The following is a 20,656-nucleotide window of genomic DNA, read 5'->3' as shown; positions in this document are numbered from 1 at the left end:
CAGGCGCTGTGCCGCTGAGCTAAATCCCCAGCCCTTCCCCCACTGTGTTTTTTTGCTCCAGTGAAAATCCGAAGGCCCTTTCTGTGCCTCCCCTGGCTGGCCCTGAGAAGTGGCCTTATTTTCCTAACTTCGTTTTAAAACTTCCAAATATTTCCAAAGTAAAGGTGAGTTTTTGCTTCATCGTCATGTTGCTTTATGTTTCTTTGTGTGGTACAGGGGACTGAGCTGATGGCCTTGGTGCTGAGCTGCATCCTTCCCTCTTGTTATTATTTTGAGACAGGGTCTCATAAATTGCTCAGGCTGGGCTTGATCTTGTGTTTCTCCTGCCTCAGCCTCCCAGAGCGCTGGGATGAGGACGCTGCCCGCTGGCCAGGCCGCATCTCTGATGTGGCCACAGAGCTACCTCCCAGAGGCCGGGCTCGGCATCCTGATATCCGATCCGTCTTCATCTCCCGGGCCTTTGGGGTGGCGGAAGCCTCCGAGCCCAGCCGCAGATTAGCGCCAGCGTCTGGATCGATGCCGCCGCACCGCGCTGCGGTCTCCGCGGCCCAGGCTGGAGCTGGCTGCGGGCTCTCAAAAGCTCCCCGGGGTCTCCCGGCCCCAGCTGCGGAGATCCATCCATCTCTGCCTAAGGCGACAGTTCCCAGGGCTGAGAAGTCCGGCCCGGCGTGTGTGGGGGTGGGGACCGCCCAGGAATTGCCTGTGTTGTCTTGTTTTTTCACAGCGCCCACAGAGGGGGTAGGAAGCTTGGGGCAGGGGAATGGGCTTTGTGGGAGACAACCTTCCAGGCCAGGCACGCCGGCCGGGGCAAAGGCGTGGGGGTGTGGGTGCTTTGATCCTCTTTGAGTCCAGTGTGCAGAGGTGAGGGTCACAATATGTGGGTATGATTAGAACAACAAACCAGACTTCCACGGGAAATCCTAGCACTCTGGGAGGCCGAGGCAGGAAGATAAAAAATTTTTTTTTCCAGTACCGGGAATCGAACTCACGACCTCGCGCTTGCCAGACAGGCGCTGTGCCGCTGAGCTAAATCCCCAGCCTCCTCAAAATTAAAAAAAAAAAAAAAACAACGGCTGGGGCTGTAGCTCAGTGTGAGGGCCCTGGGTTCCATCCTCAGTACTGCAGAGTAAAACACAACAAAAACAAACAGGCGGGCTGGTGGTTCACCCTGTAATCCCAGCACTTAGGAGGCCGAGGCAAGAGGGTCCAGTCCCGCCTGGGCCACACAGTGAGTTCACGGCCAGCCAGGAAAACATAGCGAGACCCTGTCTCCAAAAAACCCAAACCAATCAACGAACCCAAACACCACTGTCCAGAGCCTCCACCGCCAGGCCAAGAAGGGCTGGGACTCCCGGCTTGGGACCCAGGGGGCCTTGTCCGGGTGCCAGCGCGGCCTGCGGTGGAGAAAGCCCCCGAGGCCCGCGGGAGGGGCGCCAGGCCGGGACGCGCAGCGCCAGACGTCTGGGCCCGGGTCTCACGGCTGAGCGCGACCCTGGTGCGGGCGACATCGAGGGGGAAGCGGTGCGACACCGCCCCCGTGTGGCGACTCCTGTCTTCCCAGCCAATGAATTTGGCTTCATCCAATTTGGACTTTTTGAGAATTAAACAGGGCGCTGTTATCGAATTACTGGCTGGAAGTGTTTGTAATCGAAAAAAATTACATTCCTCCGGGAGGAAATCCTGCTTTTACAGTGAGTCTGCTCCTGATCTGAATTCTCAGGCCCCTTTTCCTGGAAACTCACGGTCCCTCTATTCAGACCACCATAGCTGATACTGAATTGAAATTGTTTCCTATTCGATGAGAAGGTAAAGTACCCCCAATCAAAGCCTGCGGTGTCTCCCAGGATATTCACCTGGGTGTGCTGGCATGGAGACAGGGAGTGGAAGGGGACAGCGACCAGGGGCTGCAGACATATACCTATCTGCGGTTCTGGACACTTGTCTAAGAAGGGCATTGACAGTAGGTTTTGAAGGTTGAATAGGAGTTTGCTAAGAGGAGAAAGAGGAAGATGAGCTGCTATAACAGGATAGTGATGGACAAGAGATGATAATGACCGATGTGGACGCTTACAGTCCATTCACAATTTTGATGTTATTCCATCCTTGCTGTGGCCTTTTGGAGCCAATGAAAAGAGAGTCAGTCACTTTTGTCCGAGAGAGAAGAAAACTAGGGGTTGGGGAGAAGCGATGAATGTGAAGGAAAACGAGCTGCCTCAGTGCCGGGTGGTACCTTCGCTCTGCTGACTCCCCTTTCTATTCTTGCGGTCAGGGTAGGGATGTTCCTCACGGCCTGAACGCCTCTGGGACTCCAGCAGCCCGCAGACTCAGGGATGGCGGGCTCTGCTTCCAACCTGAGGCGCTGAGCCTGCGGCCTCCTCCCCCAGACCCGCAGCCTCCTCCCTCAGCGGGCTGCAGGCCCGGGCGACCCTGTTCTAGAGAGGCCAGGGGGCGGTGTGTGCTGGTACCACTCCGTTTATTTGTTCTCAGAGGCCATTGTGGCAGTGCTGGCGGGCAGCGGCCAGCCCTGGGCGGGTGAGCCGGCGGGTGTCACTGCTGAGCCTGGGGGAGCACAGGAGGCCGAATCAGGGCTGCGGGACTGGGCTGGCACTGGGGGGCGGGGAGACACACGCGGCCCCCTCCGCGCCCGTCTTGCCCTCACCTTGTTGAAGAAGTAGATGGAGGCGAAGATGGTGAAGACGGTGATGGCCAGGGTCACATTCTGGGGAGGGAGGTCAAAGGTCAGGCCCTTCCCCTCCCGCCGCCCGCCCCTGCCCTCCACCCGTCTCACGTCCTGGAAGTTCATGGCCATGGGTCCTCAGCGCCGCGCTCCCAGGACCTCTCGCCCTTCCTCTGGCCTCTGAGCCAGGAGAGGGAAGCCACTGGCACTGAGGGGGTTGTCCAGGAGACCAGAATGGTGGCCATGGCAACTGGGGCACGGCATTCTGGGTAGAGGGGCCATCGCTCCAGGGGCTGGGCGGGTGGGGATGCAGGTGCGGGATGCTAGTGGGGTGTCTGAATGCGTGGTTCCAGAGTCCAGACCGCAAACAGCTCGCTGGGGCCCTGGGGGCACAGGGGTCAGCTGTGGGCATCGGAAGCGTCCGGAAGCAGCCGGCATGGTGGACTTTCTACGAGCCCAGTGGACAGGTGGTGCTGGCACGGTGTTGGGTTCCAGCGGTGCAGGGTGTTTGCGGGGAGTGGAGGTCGGGGAATAGCAAGAGGGTGTCAGACAAGAAGAGAGTAACGGAGAAGGGGAGGTGGGAGGTCTCCCTGAGCCGGGCAGGTTAGGGAGGGGCGGGGCTGGTCTGAGCTCGCTGTGTACGCGTATGTAAGATACGTGCCTCCCGTGAGCCCGGCACCCGGGGTCACAGGACAGCAGCAAGAGCAGGGGCAGCTCGGAAGGTTCCGATGGTGCGGGCCTGGTGGGCCATGGAGCTGTGACCCCGGCACTCAGGAGCAGAGACGGAGGGTCGGTGTGAGTTCGAGGCCAGCCTGGGCTACTTAGGGAGACCCTGCCTCCCAAACAAGCAAAAACAAAAACAAAAAATGAAACTAACACAGGGGCACTGAGATCGGAGACCACAGCCCTGTGACGGCTGAGGGAAGGAGCAGCGGCCGCAGAAACACTCTGGGGCTGCAGGCGCCAGGAGGCAGATTCTCCTGCAGCCAAGGCGGGAGTGTGGCTAAGGACTCCTTCGTTCCCACCTCGTTCCCGCCCAGCGACGCGGGTTTAGACCTCAGCCCTCGGGAGCCGCATGCGAGTGGGAGTGTTTGAGGCCTGGGGTGCAGGTAACTCACAGCAGCTGTAGGAAGCGGGCATGTACACAGGTTGCACGGCGCTGCAGCTTCTCTGGGGTCCACAGAATCTGGTGTCTACTTCACCTTCCTCGGTGACCTCTTCTAATCCTTAGTCACCTCACGTTCCTCTTTGGAATTACAATTTCTTTTTTCATTTTTTGGAGACAGAGTCTTGATATGTAGCCCAGGCTGGTCTTGAACTCCAGACAGTCCTCCTGCCTCAGCCTCCCAAGTGCTGGGATTACAGGTGTGCGCCACCACGCCCAGTAGGACTTTCCTCTAATGTGGCGCTGGGGAGGGCCCTTCCGGCCCTGAAGATGCCCAAAGGCCTGCATCCTTGTCAGGGACCCTGAGCCCCAAACACTGCTAAGCCCGCCCCACCCGGGCTTCTGACCCACACCACCTGTTTAGGCCGCCAAGTTTTCGCACTATTTGTCACACGGCAATCAGTAGCACCCGTCTTAGTAGTTATTCTCCACACACAGACCTCGTTCTGTCACTGCTGACGTATTTGAACTCACCTACCCCACTTCAGAAAACTGAGGCAGAGGGAGGTGCGGTAACTTGCCCAGAGTCACACAGCTTGTAAATGGTGACCGTGACACTGGGCTTTGAACCACCAGGTCCTGCTGGTTTTGAGCAGTTGTGGGTAAAATCTCCAAGGAGCCCCACTGTTTCAGCGACAGGAAGCAAGGTCAGATTCAGGGTAGGAGGGGACTGAGGGGGTGTAGCCCGTGGGGCTGGGCCAGCGCTTCTCCCTGAGTCTGGGTCCAGGTTAAAGGCGCCCGGGCTCAAGTCTGAGCACTGCCACTCACTGGGTGTTTCCCGAGCAGGCCTCGTGGACCTCGTGCTTCAGTCTCCCCATCAGCACAGTGAGGATGGGAGGAACGGGCGGAGGCCTCTCGCGGTGGCAGGGAAGGCTAAAAGGGTTAACGGTGGGCAGAGTGCGTGGGGGCGTGCCAGGGCCTGTGCCCCAGCCCCAGCGAGGGCCGGGCCGGGCTAATGAGCAGGTGAGGCCCAGGGCAGACGGCTGAGCTCAGCGTCTAGGCCCTGTGACGATGGCTGGGCCGGGGTGCGAGGGCCACACTGCCGGACCGCTCCTGCTCCTGCTGCTCCTGCTGCTGCCGCCCCGGGCCCTGCCGGACGGACCCCTGGTGTTCGTGGCGCTGGTGAGCGGCCCCTGCCCCCGCCTGGCCCAGTTCCCCGGTTCTGGCCGCCAGCGCTGACCCGGTGCGTCCCCAGGTGTTCCGCCATGGCGACCGGGCCCCGCTGGCCTCCTACCCCACCGACCCGCACAAGGACGCCGTCTCCACCCTGTGGCCCCGAGGCCTGGGCCAGCTGACCGAGGTGAGGAGCGGGGCGAGGGGCCGGGCGGGGCGGGGCGGGATGGTGCCTGAGCCGCTCTGTCCCCAGGAGGGAGTCCAACAGCAGCTGGAGCTGGGCCGCTTCCTGCGGAGGCGCTACAAGGCCTTCCTGCGCCCCGAGTACCGGCGGGACGAGGTACCACCCCGCTCTCTCCCCGACCGCATGCCCATCCAGCCCTCGTCCCTCTGGGCATCCACTTCTGACCTCTGCCCTCCACCAACCTGACCTGCACCCCTCTAGTCACCCAGGATCCCACACTGTCCTTTGGCCTCTGCTCAGCCAGGGTCCTGTCCTGACCTCTGACCTCTTCTGGCTTCCACCTTTGTCTTGACTCCCACCTGCCTGACATTCTGAGCCCTGACCTCTGAGCCCTGACCGTGACCCAGTCGTTGAGCCTCCGTCCGCTTGGGGAGCATCAGTGCTGACTCTCCTGTCCCTTCTCTGCCTTGGCCATTCTAGTTAGGGTCAGCTCTCCCGACCTCTGACCTCTGACCCCTGCCACTTTCCCTCAGCCCTGGTCTGTGCTGTGACCTCTCACCTCCTTCCCCGCCAACTCTGACCTCCCTTTCTAACCCTCGTGGAGGCAACAGATGCCCTTAGTCCAACTGCTGATCTCCAAAATGACCTTTCTTGACCTTGACCTCTGACCTCAGTCTCAGCCTTCCACTTTGCAGAGCAGAAGTTGAACCTGCCCTGAGTTTTGACTCCCCATTCCTGACCTATGACCTCACTCCATGTCCTCTAACCCACCCCAGACTGCACCTGAAGCGTCTGACCTGCCAGTCCCGCCCACCGGCGCCCCTCTGTCCCGTGTCCTCCCGGCTGCAGGTGTACATCCGCAGCACGGACTTCGACCGCACGCTGGAGAGCGCTCAGGCCATCCTGGCTGGGCTCTTCCCCGAGGCGTCCCCGAGGGGCTCGGAGGCTGACTGGAGGCCGATCCCGGTGCACACGGTGCCCGTGGCTGAGGATAAGGTCAGGGGCTGGGCGGGGTGGGAGGGACAGGACAGGCAGAGAAGGGACATGCGGAGGGGCAGGGGCGGCACCGGGCCTGGGGTACACCCTCGGGGAGCCCAGGATGGCAGGGCCGGTGCGACTGTCCCAGGGCCGGTGTGCCTGGATGGGCGGGCCTGGACCCAGGAGACTGGGAGAAGCAGGGGCCCCAGAACCCCGACTCTCCGCCAGCCGTGAGGCCCAGCATGCTGCTGTCCCCTCTGAGCCTCTGTTTCCCCCAGCTGCTGAGGTTCCCCATGCGCAGCTGTCCGCGGTACCAGGAGCTGCTGCGGGAGTCCACGGAGGCGGCGGAGTACCAGGAGGCCATGGAGGGTTGGACGGTGAGCAGGCTGTGGGCTGGGGGTGGGTGACTTCCCGGCTCAGGGCTCAGCCTGCCCGTGCCCCCAGGAATTCCTGAGTCGCCTGAGCAACTTCACGGGGCTGACGCTGGTGGGGGAGCCGCTCCGCAAGGCCTGGAAGGTTCTGGACACGCTGATCTGCCAGGTGAGCCCCGCACCCCAGCAAGGGGTTCGTGTCTTCACTCTGCCACTTGCAAGTGATTTAGCGCCCCCCCTCCCCGTGCCTCGGTTTCTCCACCCATAATGGTGATGGCAACGCCCGCCGGTGTGGTGAATTTGAAATGGTAATCCCCGCAGGGGCTCCCGAGGGCCTCCTCTGCCCGCCTCGACCCAGAGCAGCTCTGGAACCAGAACTTGGGCAGCAGAAAGGCGACACTTTTGTCTTTGCTGGGAGGGAGCAGCTCTTCTTACGGCTCTTCTGAAATCCAGAATGTCTGAGATTCAAAACATCGCTGGTTCCAGACAGGGTCTTCTGGAGGTGTAGCGAGGTCCTTGCTATTGCTGATTAATCATTACTATTCCGGGCACTGTGACTTCTAATCAGAACCAGCCGAAGGGGCTCAGGGGAGGGTGCAGAGACATCTGGAGGGCAGCCGGGGACATCGTCTCTGTCTCCCCAGCGAGCACATGGTCTTGCCCTCCCGCCCTGGGCCTCCCCGGACGTCTTGAGGACTCTCAGCCAGATCTCTGCGCTGGACATCAGGGCCCACGTGGGCCCGCCCCGGGCGGCGGAGAAGGCCCAGCTGACCGGGGGTGAGGCATGGCTCTGGGATGGGAGGCCGAGGCGCCTTTCTGTGGGGCCCTGACCCTCTGCCCATCCTCTCAGGGATTCTGCTGGATGCCATCCTTGCCAACTTCTCCCGCGTCCAGAGCCTGGGGCTGCCCCTCAGGATGGTCCTGTACTCAGCTGTGAGTCCTCGGGAAGAAAGTGGTCCATGGCACAGGGGTGGGTGGTGGCAGTTCGGGTGCTGAGTGCCTACGGAAGCTCAGCCCACGGCCTTGGGTAAAGCCTATCTCCAAGCCTCCTCGGATCCTCTCGCTGAGGTCAGCCCTCGGAGCGGGGAGGTAACCGCAAGGAAAGCAGCAGTTCCTCTGGAGGGGCAGGCTGCTGTTGCACACGTGTGACCCATTTGCTCAGTGGTCCTGGGGAACCGCGGGGCCGGCCTCCGGGAGAGGGAGAGGAGGGCGCCAGCGTTGGCCCTCAGGTGTCGGGACAGGAGCCGTCTCAGCCCCGTGTCCACTCCTAGCACGACAGCACCATTCTGGCCTTGTACGGGGCCCTGGGCCTCTACGACGGGCACACCCCACCATACGCTGCCTGTCTGGGCTTCGAGTTCCGGAGCTACTTCGGGGACCCAGAGGACGAAGACGGAGGGTGAGGAGGGGCAGCGCTGGGGACTGGGCGGACTGCACTCCCGTTGGCACGCAGAGGGGGCAGCAGAGCTATGGCTGGCTGGTGGCAGGGGTGGCACCGTCTCCTCTCCTTCCAGGAACATCACCATCTCCCTCTTCTACCGCAACGACACCAACCGCCCGCCCCTGTCCCTCAGCGTCCCCGGGTGCCCGGCTCCCTGCCTGCTAGGGCGCTTCCGCCAGCTGACTGCTTCGGCCAGGCCTCCGGCCCGCGGGGCTGCCTGCCAGGGCTCCTATAGGCCTGCCACTGCCCCAGGTGACAGCCCTCTGCACTGGGGTGGGAGCAAGGGGTCCCCCGGACCTGGGAGCGATGCCGCCCAGGTTCTTCCTGCAGCCACCACAGTGCCCCTGCTGGCCGGAGCTGTGGCCGTGCTGGCGGTGCTGAGCCTGGGGCTGGGCCTGCTGGCCTGGAGACCCACCTGCCTGCGGGCTCTGGGGGGAGCAGTGTGAGCGGGAATGGGCGGCCCCTCCCCAGCAGACATGGACCCCAACACGTGTGCTCACCTCTCTTCTGGCTGGTCACTGTCTGTGTGCGAGTGGGAGGGCTGGGCGGGCTCCCCGGCCTGGAAGCCAAGGGCGGCTGTGTGCCTGTGGACGCTTCTCACTCGCCGCCTGCACTCGCACTCTCTCTGGTGCTGGTGTGCAAGTGCGTGCACACGTCTGTGTAAAGTACATTTCCGTACTGTGGAAGCCTGTGGCTCACGAGGGGCCACAAAGAGCCCCGTGTCCCTCCATGCAGTTCCTTTAGCAGAGCTCAGCCCACGATCAGCAGTAAGACCCAGGAAGGGGGCAGGTGGTCTGGCCTCTGGGGTGCCTGGCTCAGCAAGTGCTGCAGTCACGGAGGCGAGTGGGCACCTCCCTGGTCACTGGCTAGTGAAGCCAGCAGTGACCACACCTACCTAGATGTACACTCAGAGTTCAGGTTCCCACCATGGCACAGTCCTCTTGGACGATGCTGAGGGAGGAGAGCTACTGCAGTAGCTGGCAGTTACACAAGTCCCCCGCGGGGGCCACACCTGCTGCCACTTTAACCTCCACGGCAAGGGGGCGGCTCTCCCACCCCACGACCTCCAAGGCCGAGGGTGGCAGCCAGGCCCCAGGAGGCAGCTGGGCTTGGTGCCTGTAGTAGGCTCGGGGATTAGCCTGCTGGCCGACTGCCTACCACAGGCCCACCCTTCCTCATCAGACTGCTGGAGAGCCAGGCCCGAAGGGGGGTCAGCCCACGCACCCCGCCCTGGACCAGCGCCCCGCCTGCGCCCGGACCGCACCCAACTCCACAGCTCGAGAAGGGTGCTGCACCTGCCCTTTAATGGTGCCTGTGACGGCAGTGTCATCGGAACCCTGCTTGTGCGGATCCCCCTCAACCCACACCCCAGGCGCAGGCCTGTGGCTGCGGGGGCAGCTAAAGCAACTAGAGCCGCCAGGAGGGTCTGGCGGGCACCCCCACGCCAGCGCACCACAAAGCTCGCGCTGAGAGGGAGGGGAACTGCCCGCAAGAAAAAACCAGACAAAAAGCCAGACTGGAGGAGAGGCAAGCTGTTAAAGAGGTAGACATGACTGCTACAAAGTGTCGCATATGCCTAACATATTAAGTAAAAATAATGCATTAAAAAAACTTTTGAAGTGAAAAACTTAAGATGCCTTTGCCTTGTGGGCTAGGGGATCCCTGCCTTAGCCGGCAGGGCTTTGGGGCCCACCAGCCTCCCTGTAGGACCTGACCCACGGCAAGCGGCCACCTTCGTTCGTGGCTTCCTCTCTCACGGGCTCTTGGCAGTGCCGTACGTGGAACAGGCCGGGGATGAACACACACAAGGAAGGCGCCAAGGCCAGGCCTCCGCCCCTCCTAGCACAGCGCAGGCTCCCAGTCCACCTCCCCGAGCTCACTCCTTCCTGCACACGCTGTTGTCCTTGAAGGCGAGCTGTGTCCTACAGACGGTTCCTCTCCTGTCCAGGTGTCTGGCACACTGCTCCGTGAGGCCCGACAGGCTGCTTGTCCACCCTCTCCTGGGCACGCTGTGGGACAGCAGCCCGTCCACGATGTCCGTGTGTGGGGTCGGGCCCCAGCATGAGCTTGGTGCGGCCCAGCTGCCTCACTGCAGATCCAGCTGAGCATGCCCAGCCAGCAGGATGCTGTCCTCTATGGTGGCCCAGGGCCAGAAGGGCAGGTCGGTATCATGGATACATAGGGTGTATGTGCAGAAGGGACTTCCAGTGCTGGTGGCAGGCCTTCAGGAGTTCAGGGACAGGGCCTGGCACCCGGACTGTACACCTGCAGGATCCAGATGTCCGTGAGCTCAGTGTATGTGCAGCGCCGCTCTCCCTGGCCGGCCTGGGTGGGCATCAGTGCTTGCTCGGCCACGGTCACACCTGTCCCTGTGAGGATGACAGAGGCAGCACTGTGAGGTGGAAAAGTCGAGTCCCTGCCCCAGCATCTCCCTGGAGTGGACCCTTAGGTACCCCGGGGGTCAAGGTCCCAGGGGTCACTATGTGCTCAGTCAGCCCGGTGCACACCAGAGGTCCCCAAGTACAGCCCTGACAGACGGCATCTCAGTCAGTGCCCCGCCCACTCTGGCATCATCACCACCCTCACAGGGGCTCCTGCTCTTACCTGGAGAGACGGGACCTGGCGACTCCAAGAGAACAGCTGTGGGTAGAGCAGAGGGTGGGGGAAGAGGTCAGTGGGGTACAGGACACATCACCCTGTCTGACCCCTCCCTGGAGCCAGGGCCCCTCAGGCCCCCAGGTGTCAAAGGTCCTGGGGGGCACCATGTCCTCAGATGGTCAGAGCCCAGTGCTGAGCATCATGGGGGCCCTGCTGCTCACCCAGCCCCTAGGTTCCAGGGCCAACTGCAGCCCTCAAGGGTACAGCACAAGAAGTGCCTAGAGAACCAGGCAAGACAGTGCCCAACACACAGCCTCTGGGTGTCACAGGGCCAGCTCCTGCAGCCCGCGCTCCCTGTCCAGTTCTGCCCGGATGTCGGCTGTAGGGCCTGTGGCCAGTGGACCTGACAGTGGCTGGTGGCCAAGGCTGGTCCCAACTCCCTTCCGCTCAGACCTAGTACTTGGACCTCCCGGCTCCTAACAAAATCACCACAGACAGCTGCCCACATCTTAGGTCTGCTTTTCCCCACCCAGCTGTCCCCAGTGGCCTGGGCACCTGACTGTCACAACCCTGCTAGCACTCCGTGAGTTTGTTCTCACCAAGTGCTCACTACTCGTTGGCAACCACCAACACCTGAATCTGTGTCAAAATGTGCCACTCACAGGTGGCTATTAAATAAAATGAAAACCCACAACTCATACCTCACCCACCTGCACCCTTCCCAGGAACTCCCTAGCCCCACACCGGCAGCGCTCTGCAGAGGATGCCCTGGGTAACCAGAACAAGTCCCGCAGATTCAAGAGATGAAACACCACTTCCTCGAGGCCACTGTCTTCCTGCTCTCAACACTCAAGCAACAGAGGAAAATCCTAGCGCTGAGCATGTCCCTCTCTTCTGCTCACACACATTCCTGTTTCCTAGCCTAGCTCTTCGAAACACTAGCAAAAACCCTAGTACTTTCACAATGGTCATTGCGGACATTTAGGGCTCCTTTAATAACAGTTTATGTTCAAATGATTCACTGGGATCCAACCACGTACTCAGCTCACAGAAGCCACCAAGCAAGACAGCGCTGAAAGAAACCCATTCTGCTGCCGCCCCCACGCTGCTGTAATGAGTCTGAAAATGGGCTTTGCTGACACCTTTCCCTAAGACCCAAATATCTGTTCCTTCTCCATCCCACGTCTTATTCAGTCTTTCCCCTTGGAGGGCAGGAAATGTCACTGTCTCCACCCAACCGTGTGAAGGATTTGGGCACACGCTCCTGATGTGCTGCTTCAGTCAGTGGGACTTAGGAGGAGGTCACCTCCCAACATCTCCAAGCCTACAGAAGCAGGGCTGGCATCTGGATCCAGGTCTAGCTAGCTAATTGGGTTTCCACGGCCTTGGGATAGTTTTTACATGGAAATCCTAAGCGCAGTTGTTGGCACATAAACTCAGGAACCAGAGACCTCTGATATTAAGTCACCCAAGATGAGGGTAAACTGTTGGTAAATGTGGATGGACCAGGAGTGGAAGTAAGGGTTCTTACCGTGACGGGGTGCTGACAGTGGCCCCTCAGCATTTACAAACACCTGTAACACAGAAGGAATTGGTGAGAGTGTGTAGGTGTAGTCCATGGGGCCAGGAGAACACCAATACTGGGGCCCCTCAGACCCCCAGGTGTCAAAGGTCCTGGGGTGCACTGTATCCTCACAGATGATCAGAGCCCAGTGCTGGACATCATGGGGGCCCCAGCCCCTCTGAAACCAGATCCACTTACCTTCAGGAACAGATGCCAAATCAACACAGCACACAGACAAACCCACCAAAGACCCCAACACCCCCAGATCAGAGGGGCGACCCCCATGGGCTGGGGCTTCACACACACTAGGGGAAGGGAACCCTGGTGTTTCCCTGTTCTTGCTATCCCCGCCAGGAGCCTGTAACAGTGACGGCTGCTGAGAGACCACTCCCTCCAAAGAACCCAGCAGGAGAAATGGGAAATGCGGCTGTTCGAGGAAAAAACAAGGCTAAGACTTAAGAGGATATAAACACCGCAGACGTTTGTCTCAGCCAGGTATTAAATCTACTGTGAGACATCAGACGACTTAGGAACAACGTACAAAGAAGGTAGTAGACGGCAGGGTAAAGAAATCATTTTCGGGGCTGGGGATTTAGTTCAGCGGCACACCGCCTGCCTGGCAAGCGCAAGGTCGTGAGTTCGACTCCTGTTACGGGGGAGGGGCGGGGACAAAAGAAAAAACAAATTATTCCTATTAAAAGTGACAATGGAGCCGGGCGTGGTGACGCACGCGTGTAATCTCAGCACTCGGGAGTCTGAGGCAGGAGAATCGTTGCGAGTTCGAGACCAGCCTGGGCTACAAAGTGAGCTCAAGGCCAGCCAGAACTGCACAGCGAGACAAAAAAGAAAAATGACAAAAAAGAAAAAAAACTGTCTCAAAAATACAAAAAAGAAAAAAAAAGAGCGACAAATGCTAGTATTAGAGTGCCAGGTCTATTTTAGAGGTAAAAGTGCTAGTATAGGGGATGAAACGCGGTTTCGAAACGAGGAAACGCAATCGGACCAGCCTCCGGCTGGAAGGAGATCAACGGGCTTCCTCCAGGCTGGGGCTCCCGGGCAGGAGAGTGACATTCTGAACGATGTAAGCCAAACGCCGTTAGTGAGACTGACGCTAACCGCAGTCACTGTCAGGGGTGATCCAAGGTCTCGTGTGCCTTCTCCTGAATCGGCTCCTACCTGCTCCCAGCAACAGTCCCGTGATGCACTTGGAGACGCGCTTCTTTAGCACCTTGACATTTCCCTTCCGGCCTGCAGGAAACGCCCGCACCAGGCTCGTTCCGTCCCCCACTGTCTCTGTCCCACCCTGCACAGGGCAGCCAGCTTCCCACAAACGGGGACAAGAGCGCGGGCGGTTTCCTACGATCTGAGACCTGGCAGCTCGGAAACCCTCAGCAAGAATTCCCAACCACGCCCTGCGACCTCACCCTCGCCCCCAAACGGGCAACATGGCGCAGGCCCGAGGCGGGGGCAGCAGACTGGGCGCGGACGGAGGAAGCGGGCACCCCGCGCTCCCTGAGCCGGGCGGGGGCACTCGCGCCCTCCCGCAGGGGAACGCCGAGCTCAACCTCCAGGAGCTGGAGCGCCCGCGTCCCCGCAACATGGCCGCCCGCGCCGAGGCCCCAGCTCTTCCCATATGCGCCTTAGGCCGCGAGGCCCGCTGCACACACTGCGAAACACACACTAACCAACCCCCACCCCGCAGAGCTCTCCGCGAAAGAAAAGCACGCGGCCGCGAGTCCTAATTTATACCACGCGCCGCTGGCAGGCTCGGCCCCAGGCCCCAGTCTGGTCTCCGCCTTTAGGTGTCCAATGTAACGCCTGTGAAAGGAACCCAGTTTTGGTATCGGAGAAGGGAATAATGCCGGTTGCCACCTGCATGTTCCTCAATAAGCGAGAATATAGTATCTCAGGAGGTGGAGAGAGAGGAATAAGGACATATTTCGGGCGACTGTCTTGTCCCGTACATCAGGCAATTTTGAGGTCAGCATAAACAACGAGCTGGGAAGAGACAGGGCCCAGAGGGGGCGGAGCCAGGGCCGGAAACCACCGGAATGGGCGGGGCGGCGAGGCGGGAGCCGGGTCTCAGAGACTGGGCAACGTTGCACGGCTAGAACTGCGCTGACTCCAATCCTTGGGCTGCAGGCCGGGCCGGAAGCCAGTGTTCCGGGCCTAAGAGGGTGCTGGGGTCCGGGCCGCCAGATGGAGAGGGCGGAGGGGCGCTCGGGCCCTCGAATCTCAGGGAGGAGGGTGGGCCTGGACCCCGGGGCTGAAGCAAGAGGGTCGGGCATGGACCGCAAGTCGGAGATAGACTGAGTTCGTGGCTCACCCGGTTTTATGCCCTGAGGCCTGGAGCCCTGGAATCTTAGTGTGGTGTGAGATCTTAGAGGCATCAACTGTTAAAGAATAAAAAGGGAAAAGCTTCTATTCCCAATCCATTCACCAGAGGTCGCCGCTCTTTATATTCTTTTTGTTGTTGTTGTTTCTTCTCTTTTCTTTCTGTCTTTGGGACAGGGTTCCACTCTGCAGTTCAGGCTGACCTCGAACTCACAGCGATCCTCCTGCCTCAGCCTCTCTAGTGCTGGGATTACAGTATTGCGCCACCACGCCCGGCAATTGTGTCATTCTTTAAGCAATTCTTATCTGTCCCTTGTGCCTCTGTTCCCCTCTGCCTTCATCTCTGCCTCTCCCTGGACCTCCCTTGTATTCCTGGCATCTTCAGGACCTTTGCACCCCGTGTCCTGCCTGGAGCTCTCCCCTGATCCGTGTGGCTCTCTCCTTTACAGTCCTGTCTCTGTTCAGACGTCATTTTAGCCTGTACTTGCCCCCCTCACCTCCACTCCAGGCAAACTTCCTCCTTTCCAGCCCTGTCTCCTTTGCTCTCTTTACTTTTCCTCAAAGCATTTGTCCCACAATATAGTATCTCCCTACTTGCTCATGGCAGGTTTTTTTTTTTTTTGCCTCTCTTGAAACGTCAGTTCCACAAGGATAAGGATCTGCATCTAGTTTGATCCCTCCTCTTAACCTAGTGTTTGGCATAGTTGCAGCTTCATCTGTTGTAAAACAAACTCAGAGGTGTTTTATAGGAGGCAAGAAGAGGGTTATTGTGATAACGCTGAAGAGTACATACTATGGCCCAGGCATTTATGTTAAACTTTGCAATAAAGTATGATCATTACCCCCACTTTACAGATAAGCAAACTGAGACCAGATGGGGTCAACACCTTGCCAAAGACCTCAGAGCTAGCATATGGCAGATTAACCATGGTGTGAGAGGGAAATGGGGACTTGAGGTAGGATTAAAAAAACAAAACTAAATAAAAAGACAAAAAAATTTAATTATACTTTTAAAAGCTCCTACAGCTTCAAAACAAATTACTCAAAGTTCCTTTCTAGAAACTCACCAAAAAAATTCCTAAAAGTCCTTTTACAATTAGCTTGTAAAAGGACATCTTTTTTTTGTAGCCCAGGCTGGCCTCGAACTCCCAATGATCCTCCTGCCCCAGCCTCCTGAGTGCTGGGATTACAGGTGTGTACCACCATGCCTGACTTCACCTCCTGCTCAATGTGTCTCATTTTTCTAATCACCTGCATTCCTCTCTTGAGTGTGTCCTACTAAAGCCTTCTTCTGCCTCTTTTACTGATGTGTCCTAAAAATTCTTGCTTTGCAATGGGAGCCAGCAAACCTGCAAACTTATTTTAAAAAGGTGAGAGAGATTCCTTATTTCAGCCTTGGGAACCTTTTAGATCCAGCCGGGTAACAGACCTACAAACCAAGGTCCTGTACGGATACCTGGAAGTGACATAATTGCCTAGTACGGTTTTGACTCTGGGCTGTTCAATAGATGATTCACTGTTAGCCCCAAAGCATCTTCAAAAGGCTGCTACACAGAACAGCCTCCCGTGGAGGGTCTCTGGGGAGAGGCAAGGCAGGGTGGGAGGTAAAGTGAGGATGCAGGGAAGATTTGCCTCTGGAAGGAGAAATTATTGGGGTTTGCAAAAGAAAAGATTGAAGACAAGAGGAATGGGGGAGAATCAGCTCTTCAACAAACATTGAGTACCATCTGTATGCCGGGGACCAGTGTCCTTGCACCCTGGTTTCTTACTTCAAAGTCCCTTGCCTTCCCTTCCTGTCCCTCTACCCCACACAGTCCAAGGATAGCCGAAGAGAGGGACGGCATTTCTGCAAAATGCTTCCAGGGTGCAAAGCTAAATAAAGGAATATTCTAGGCAGAAAATACGGATTATTTTAAAAATCATTTATTAATCTGGAACGAGGAGTGTCATATGAACTGGCAAAGTATAAGACTCTTGGAGGGGAAGGCGCTAGAGCAGAGGTGTGGGGTGCTTGGTGAGCCGTGCATTCTGGTAGCTCCCCGGCGGGGTCATTCCCATGTCCTAAGTCCACACGGCATGAAGCGCCAGGATGGACCAGAAATTCATGTAATTCAGATAGGAGAAGAAACCTTGGGGAAGAAGAGTGCACAGGGGTGAGGCACAGAGTCCACTAGCCCGGACCCAGCCAGCATTCCCCGCACCGTCTAACCCAGCCCCAAGCCCTCACCCCTCCGCTCCCCTGAATCCAAGCTCGCCTGCCTTGCCTCCATTACCTCCAATCTACTTCCAAGTCCAAACCCAGCCCCATGCGCACCCCCAGCCCTGTCTCTCACTTCACACCTTCATCCTGCGTACCCCTGTCTGCACCCACACCCCCACGCCCAGTTCGATGTCACATAATTCCCGTCTATATCCCCGAAGCTATGCCCAAGCCCAACCCCTTCCCAGCCCGGACCGGTCATCAGGAACAGGAAGATGCCAATCCATGCCAAGTAGAAGCTGATCCCCAGTTTGTATGTCATGCCTTCTTGCAGGTATCTGTCGGCCTGCCACAGGTAGAACAGGACGCCCAGTGCGATGCTGGCCCCTGTATGAGCACAGATGTTAGGAGGCCGGGGCTCAGGTGTCTGAGGGACCCTGCTCAGAGCTGTGTGACTGCTAAGTTCTTGCTCATTATTTCCCCGCTCTCTTTAACCTCCCCAATCCCTTACCTCTGACAACACCATGACAGAACACACTGCAAGTGCAAGCCTTGGCCTTTCAAGGAGTAATGACATGTCTAAAACCATAGGCTCTGGGACTCGCAGACCGGGTCTCTCATCTTGTCTCTGCCCCTCACCCTAGGGAAGCCACAACATCTCTCTGCACCTCAGTCCCCTCATCTGTAGAGTGGGCATACTCGTAGGACCCGTCTCGTAGGGCCATCCTGTGGATGCACTGGAATCAGCACATTTCCCACACATGGCCCTCAGTAATTGAGACAGATCATCGTTATAATGAATCCTTAATATTCGGCTTCTGAAGCAGTGGACAAAGAACCCAGTCATTCTGGCTATTCTGAAATTACATGAATTAAAGACAGTTTATATAAAGGAAAATACTTTTCTTTCCTTTGCAGATTCTTCATCTTGTGTTACTGATAAATAATATAGGAGGTGCTTTCTGTTCATGTAAAACAGGGAATGGGCTTGAGTGAGTTCTTATAGAATGCCCTGGTTTAGATGGTCCTTTCTATCCTTTGTGTCTTGTATTTAAACAAATAGGAAGACCTGTTAGACCAGCTGGATAAATACCAGCTATTAACAAGGAAACACGAAATTGAGTGCTCTTTACCCTATCACTTTCCAAAATTGTTTTCCTGATGTAACTGAAAGTTATCAAGTACTACAAGGGACAGAAAGACAGTATCCCTTATTTCTAGATTAAAGTCCCCCCCTTTGCAATGTTAGCACGCAAATGCAAAACTAGGTTCTTTTTTTTTTTTTCAAAACTAGATTATTCTAATCAGTATATCAGTTTTGTGTTATTTGGGTGGGGGTAAGAGGATTGTCTTGGTAAGGATTTGTGCAAGATTTAGTAGCTAACATCAACGATTGACATCTTTCTCTTTTTTAAAAGGCAGGCTGTCTGCAGTTTTGGAAGTTTGGCTAACTCATGTTCTCCTTCACAAGGAGCCTGAGAGCTCTTCTGGAGGTCCTAGCAGGGGAAAGTACTACTCACGCATTTTGGACTGGAGAAAGATTCCCATCTGTGGGGGTGTGCAGTTTTAGGAGGGATACCCCAGACCAGTGAGGGAAGCAGGGGACATGCACCTTGCCAGCAAGATTAGCCATACCAACCTTGGTGATCAGTGGGTGGGTAGGTCTTGTAGCCAGACTACCCTCATGTCCGGCCACTGACATTTTCTTTCTGTCTTTTTTAGGACTGGTGATTGAACACAGGGCCTCCCTCATGACAGGCAAGTGTTCTTGCCCTGAGCTACATCCCCACTCCTTTTTATTTTTTATTTTGGGACCAGGTTTGGCAAAAATCACCCAGGCTGGCCTTGAACTTCTTATCCTCCTGCCTCAACCTCCTGAGTAGTTGGGATTAAAGACGTGTGTCACCACCCAGCCCAAGCACTGACATTTTCTCATTCATTCTTCAATACATCTCTACCTGGTAGGGAATTTTATCCCTATCCTATAGATGAGAAAACTGGCTCAGAAAGATGACGTAGCTTGCACAAAATTACCCGGCAGTTTCGGTGGAGGGACCGGATTGGGGAAGATACTGAGCAGAGGCTGTGTTGGGGGGATGGTAAGGGAGGAGGATGGGGTGGATAGGGGTAGGAGGAAGGACCTGGGGATGGGTTGGGTTGATTTTGAGAGTCAGGCTCACAGCTGATGGAGGTGGAGGTTGGGACTAAGGAGAAGAGGAGGCTGGAGATGGACAGGGGTTGAGTGTGAAGCTGAAATTCCCAGGCGATAGGGCTTTGTTTGGAAAGGAGAGAGAATGGGGAGCGGGTGGGCATGAGACGGACATCAGGGAAGGGGGCGTGGATGAGTTAGAGCTCTGTGGGCAATGGAGATGCGAGTTAAAGTTGAGGTTGGTATTGGGCCTGGAGGTGGGGCTGGGGTGGAGGCTGATGTCTTTTATTGGGGTGGGCTGGACACGGGGAAGGAGAGAGGACCGGGGCTGGGAGAGACGGCGAGGGTGGGGATGGGATGTGCTTCATGATGGGTCTCGGCTCCTGAGGAAAAAGTCTTAATGCTGTGCCTGTCATGATGCTGCCGATGAAGAGGACGAAGTCCAGCACGGGCAGGTTGGAACTGGTGAAGAAGAGGAGGAGGACTAGGGCCACACAGAGGCAGAAGCTGGTGATGCTGGAGAAGAAGAGGAAGGTCCAGGCGAGGTCCAGCAAGTCTGGAGAAGGAAGAGAACCGGGAACACCAAGACTGCATTTTCAGGCTCCGAGAATTGGGAAGAGGATCACCAGTGAGTCTGCGCATCTTCTCCAACCCCCTCCCATGACAATTATTCTCACGCTAAGAAAATTGAAACGGGGCTGTAAAGAAGGAGTGTTGATGCTGATCCCTCCAGCCTCCAGGACACACATCCGGGGCAGTGAGAAATAGGGTGGGTGGTGACCGTCACCCTCGAGCTCTGAGGACCATCCCAGAGGAAACCATTCCAGGACAGAACAGGTCCCTGGGACAAAGAGAGATGAATCCCACGAGTGGTGAGGACAGAACAGGCCTTACAAGCATACTGGTCATACTCCTTCAGGCAGGACATGTCAGAGCACCGCACAAAGAGGATGGTGTTGATGGGTATGGTTGGGGTGCCGGCAGGGTCCCCAGGGGGCCTCAGTGGCACCTGGAAGTGCACCCAGGGCTGGCCCAGACAGATGAGACCGATGATCACCAGGCCGACCAAGGTCAGCACGAGGCTCAGCTGGCGGCTGATCTTCCTGGCCTCATGCAGCAGCCGCCAGCATATGGGCAACCGTATCTGCCGGCTACTGCTTTTCTGAAACCTGCACGAGATCACACACCGTGTCAGCCCTGTGTCCACCCATCCCTTCCAACCACCCTCTCTACCCTGCATCCATCTACCATGCCCCTACGCTTTGTGAGTCTCCAGGTCTTACCTTCTGCTATCCCCCAGCCCCAGGCTAGCCTTGAGGTACAGCTTTCAAGCCCCCTCACACCTCCATTCTGATCCACCAGCCGTGTCCCTGGTCCCTGGCCTTTGATTGCTACCCCTCCCTCAGAATTCTAGCCCAGAGGTTGGCCTCCTGCCAGGCTCTCCACCTCTCACCTGCTAGAATTGATGCCGGTGGAGCTGCCTATCAAGAAGGTGGGCGTGCCGATAGGAATGCTCTGGTCGAGTTGGGAGCTGAGTCCATTTTCTTTGGGAGTCACCTGGGAGCTCCAGTTAACTGATTCAAGGCTATCAATACTGGCCGTGGGGCTCTGGGTGATGGATGGGGGGACATGGGCATGGGGCCAGGTTTGTTTGTTTGTGAGGCCAGGAGTCTGGGTTTTTGTCTGGCGGATGTTGGCTTGGCTGATTTGGGAAGCTGAATGGATATCCTTCACGGGAGGAGATTCTTGGACACTGAGCCGGTGACTGGGGACAGTTGGAGTTTTTTGGATACTGGGATGGCGACTCTGGAGAGTTGGAGATTTTGGGATACTGGGATGGCGACTCTGGAGAGTTGGAGATTTTGGGATACTGGGATGGCGA

At 57.3% G+C, this 20,656-nt stretch overlaps 2 protein-coding genes and 2 long non-coding RNA genes across 12 annotated transcripts in view; 1 reads left to right on the top strand and 3 right to left on the bottom strand.

Annotated features, from left to right (window-relative positions):
* Positions 1-2,454: 2,454 nt before the first annotated feature.
* LOC102013456 lies at positions 2,455-2,897 on the bottom strand. The gene is made up of 3 exons (XR_264993.1): positions 2,789-2,897; positions 2,660-2,719; positions 2,455-2,559 (listed from the first exon to the last, which is right to left on the bottom strand). It is a non-coding gene; the product is annotated as an uncharacterized LOC102013456 (long non-coding RNA).
* An 84-nt stretch (positions 2,898-2,981) lies between these two features.
* On the top strand, positions 2,982-9,493 carry Acpt (acid phosphatase, testicular). Of its 6 annotated transcripts, none has more exons than XM_005412770.2 (12): positions 2,982-3,144; positions 4,419-4,489; positions 5,038-5,142; positions 5,209-5,295; positions 5,989-6,135; positions 6,396-6,494; positions 6,562-6,657; positions 7,133-7,265; positions 7,339-7,421; positions 7,760-7,887; positions 8,003-8,181; positions 9,112-9,493. In XM_005412770.2, the coding sequence occupies exons 1-12, from the start codon at positions 2,985-2,987 to the stop codon at positions 9,474-9,476; spliced, it is 1,653 nt and encodes a 550-aa protein (XP_005412827.2). In that variant the 5' UTR covers positions 2,982-2,984; the 3' UTR covers positions 9,477-9,493. The 6 variants fall into 6 exon arrangements, with proteins under 6 accessions (XP_005412827.2, XP_013364517.1, XP_005412826.1 ...); XM_005412769.2 differs by lacking the exons at positions 2,982-3,144; positions 4,419-4,489 and adding exons at positions 3,588-3,786; positions 4,629-4,964; XM_013509062.1 differs by lacking the exon at positions 2,982-3,144 and adding an exon at positions 4,629-4,964 and having other exon boundaries at positions 4,416-4,489.
* LOC102014953 lies at positions 9,447-13,834 on the bottom strand. The gene is made up of 4 exons (XR_264995.2): positions 13,268-13,834; positions 12,059-12,101; positions 10,534-10,569; positions 9,447-10,298 (listed from the first exon to the last, which is right to left on the bottom strand). It is a non-coding gene; the product is annotated as an uncharacterized LOC102014953 (long non-coding RNA).
* Positions 13,835-16,326: 2,492 nt separating this feature from the next.
* The window catches only part of LOC102011918 (extensin-like), a 5,521-nt gene continuing 1,191 nt past the window's right edge, over positions 16,327-20,656 (bottom strand). For 2 of the 4 annotated variants that reach the window (XM_005412762.2, XM_013508926.1), the window contains 5 exons: positions 20,228-20,656; positions 19,669-19,943; positions 19,184-19,330; positions 16,881-17,012; positions 16,327-16,554 (listed from right to left, as the gene is read on the bottom strand). In XM_005412762.2, coding sequence (XP_005412819.1) covers positions 16,487-16,554; positions 16,881-17,012; positions 19,184-19,330; positions 19,669-19,943; positions 20,228-20,656 — 1,051 coding nt within the window. In that variant the 3' untranslated portion in view covers positions 16,327-16,486. Of the gene's footprint in view, positions 16,555-16,880; positions 17,013-18,659; positions 19,331-19,668; positions 19,944-20,227 lie in introns of those variants that run through there. The other 2 variants (XM_005412763.2, XR_001232336.1) reach the window with 2 other exon arrangements.

The sequence above is a fragment of the Chinchilla lanigera genome, unplaced genomic scaffold (assembly GCF_000276665.1).
Source record: "Chinchilla lanigera isolate Chin_1 unplaced genomic scaffold, ChiLan1.0 scaffold00158, whole genome shotgun sequence".
Taxonomy (NCBI): Eukaryota; Metazoa; Chordata; class Mammalia; order Rodentia; family Chinchillidae; genus Chinchilla; species Chinchilla lanigera.
The sequence above is the reverse complement of the archived record's forward strand: the minus strand, read 5'-3'. Positions and strand labels throughout refer to the sequence as shown.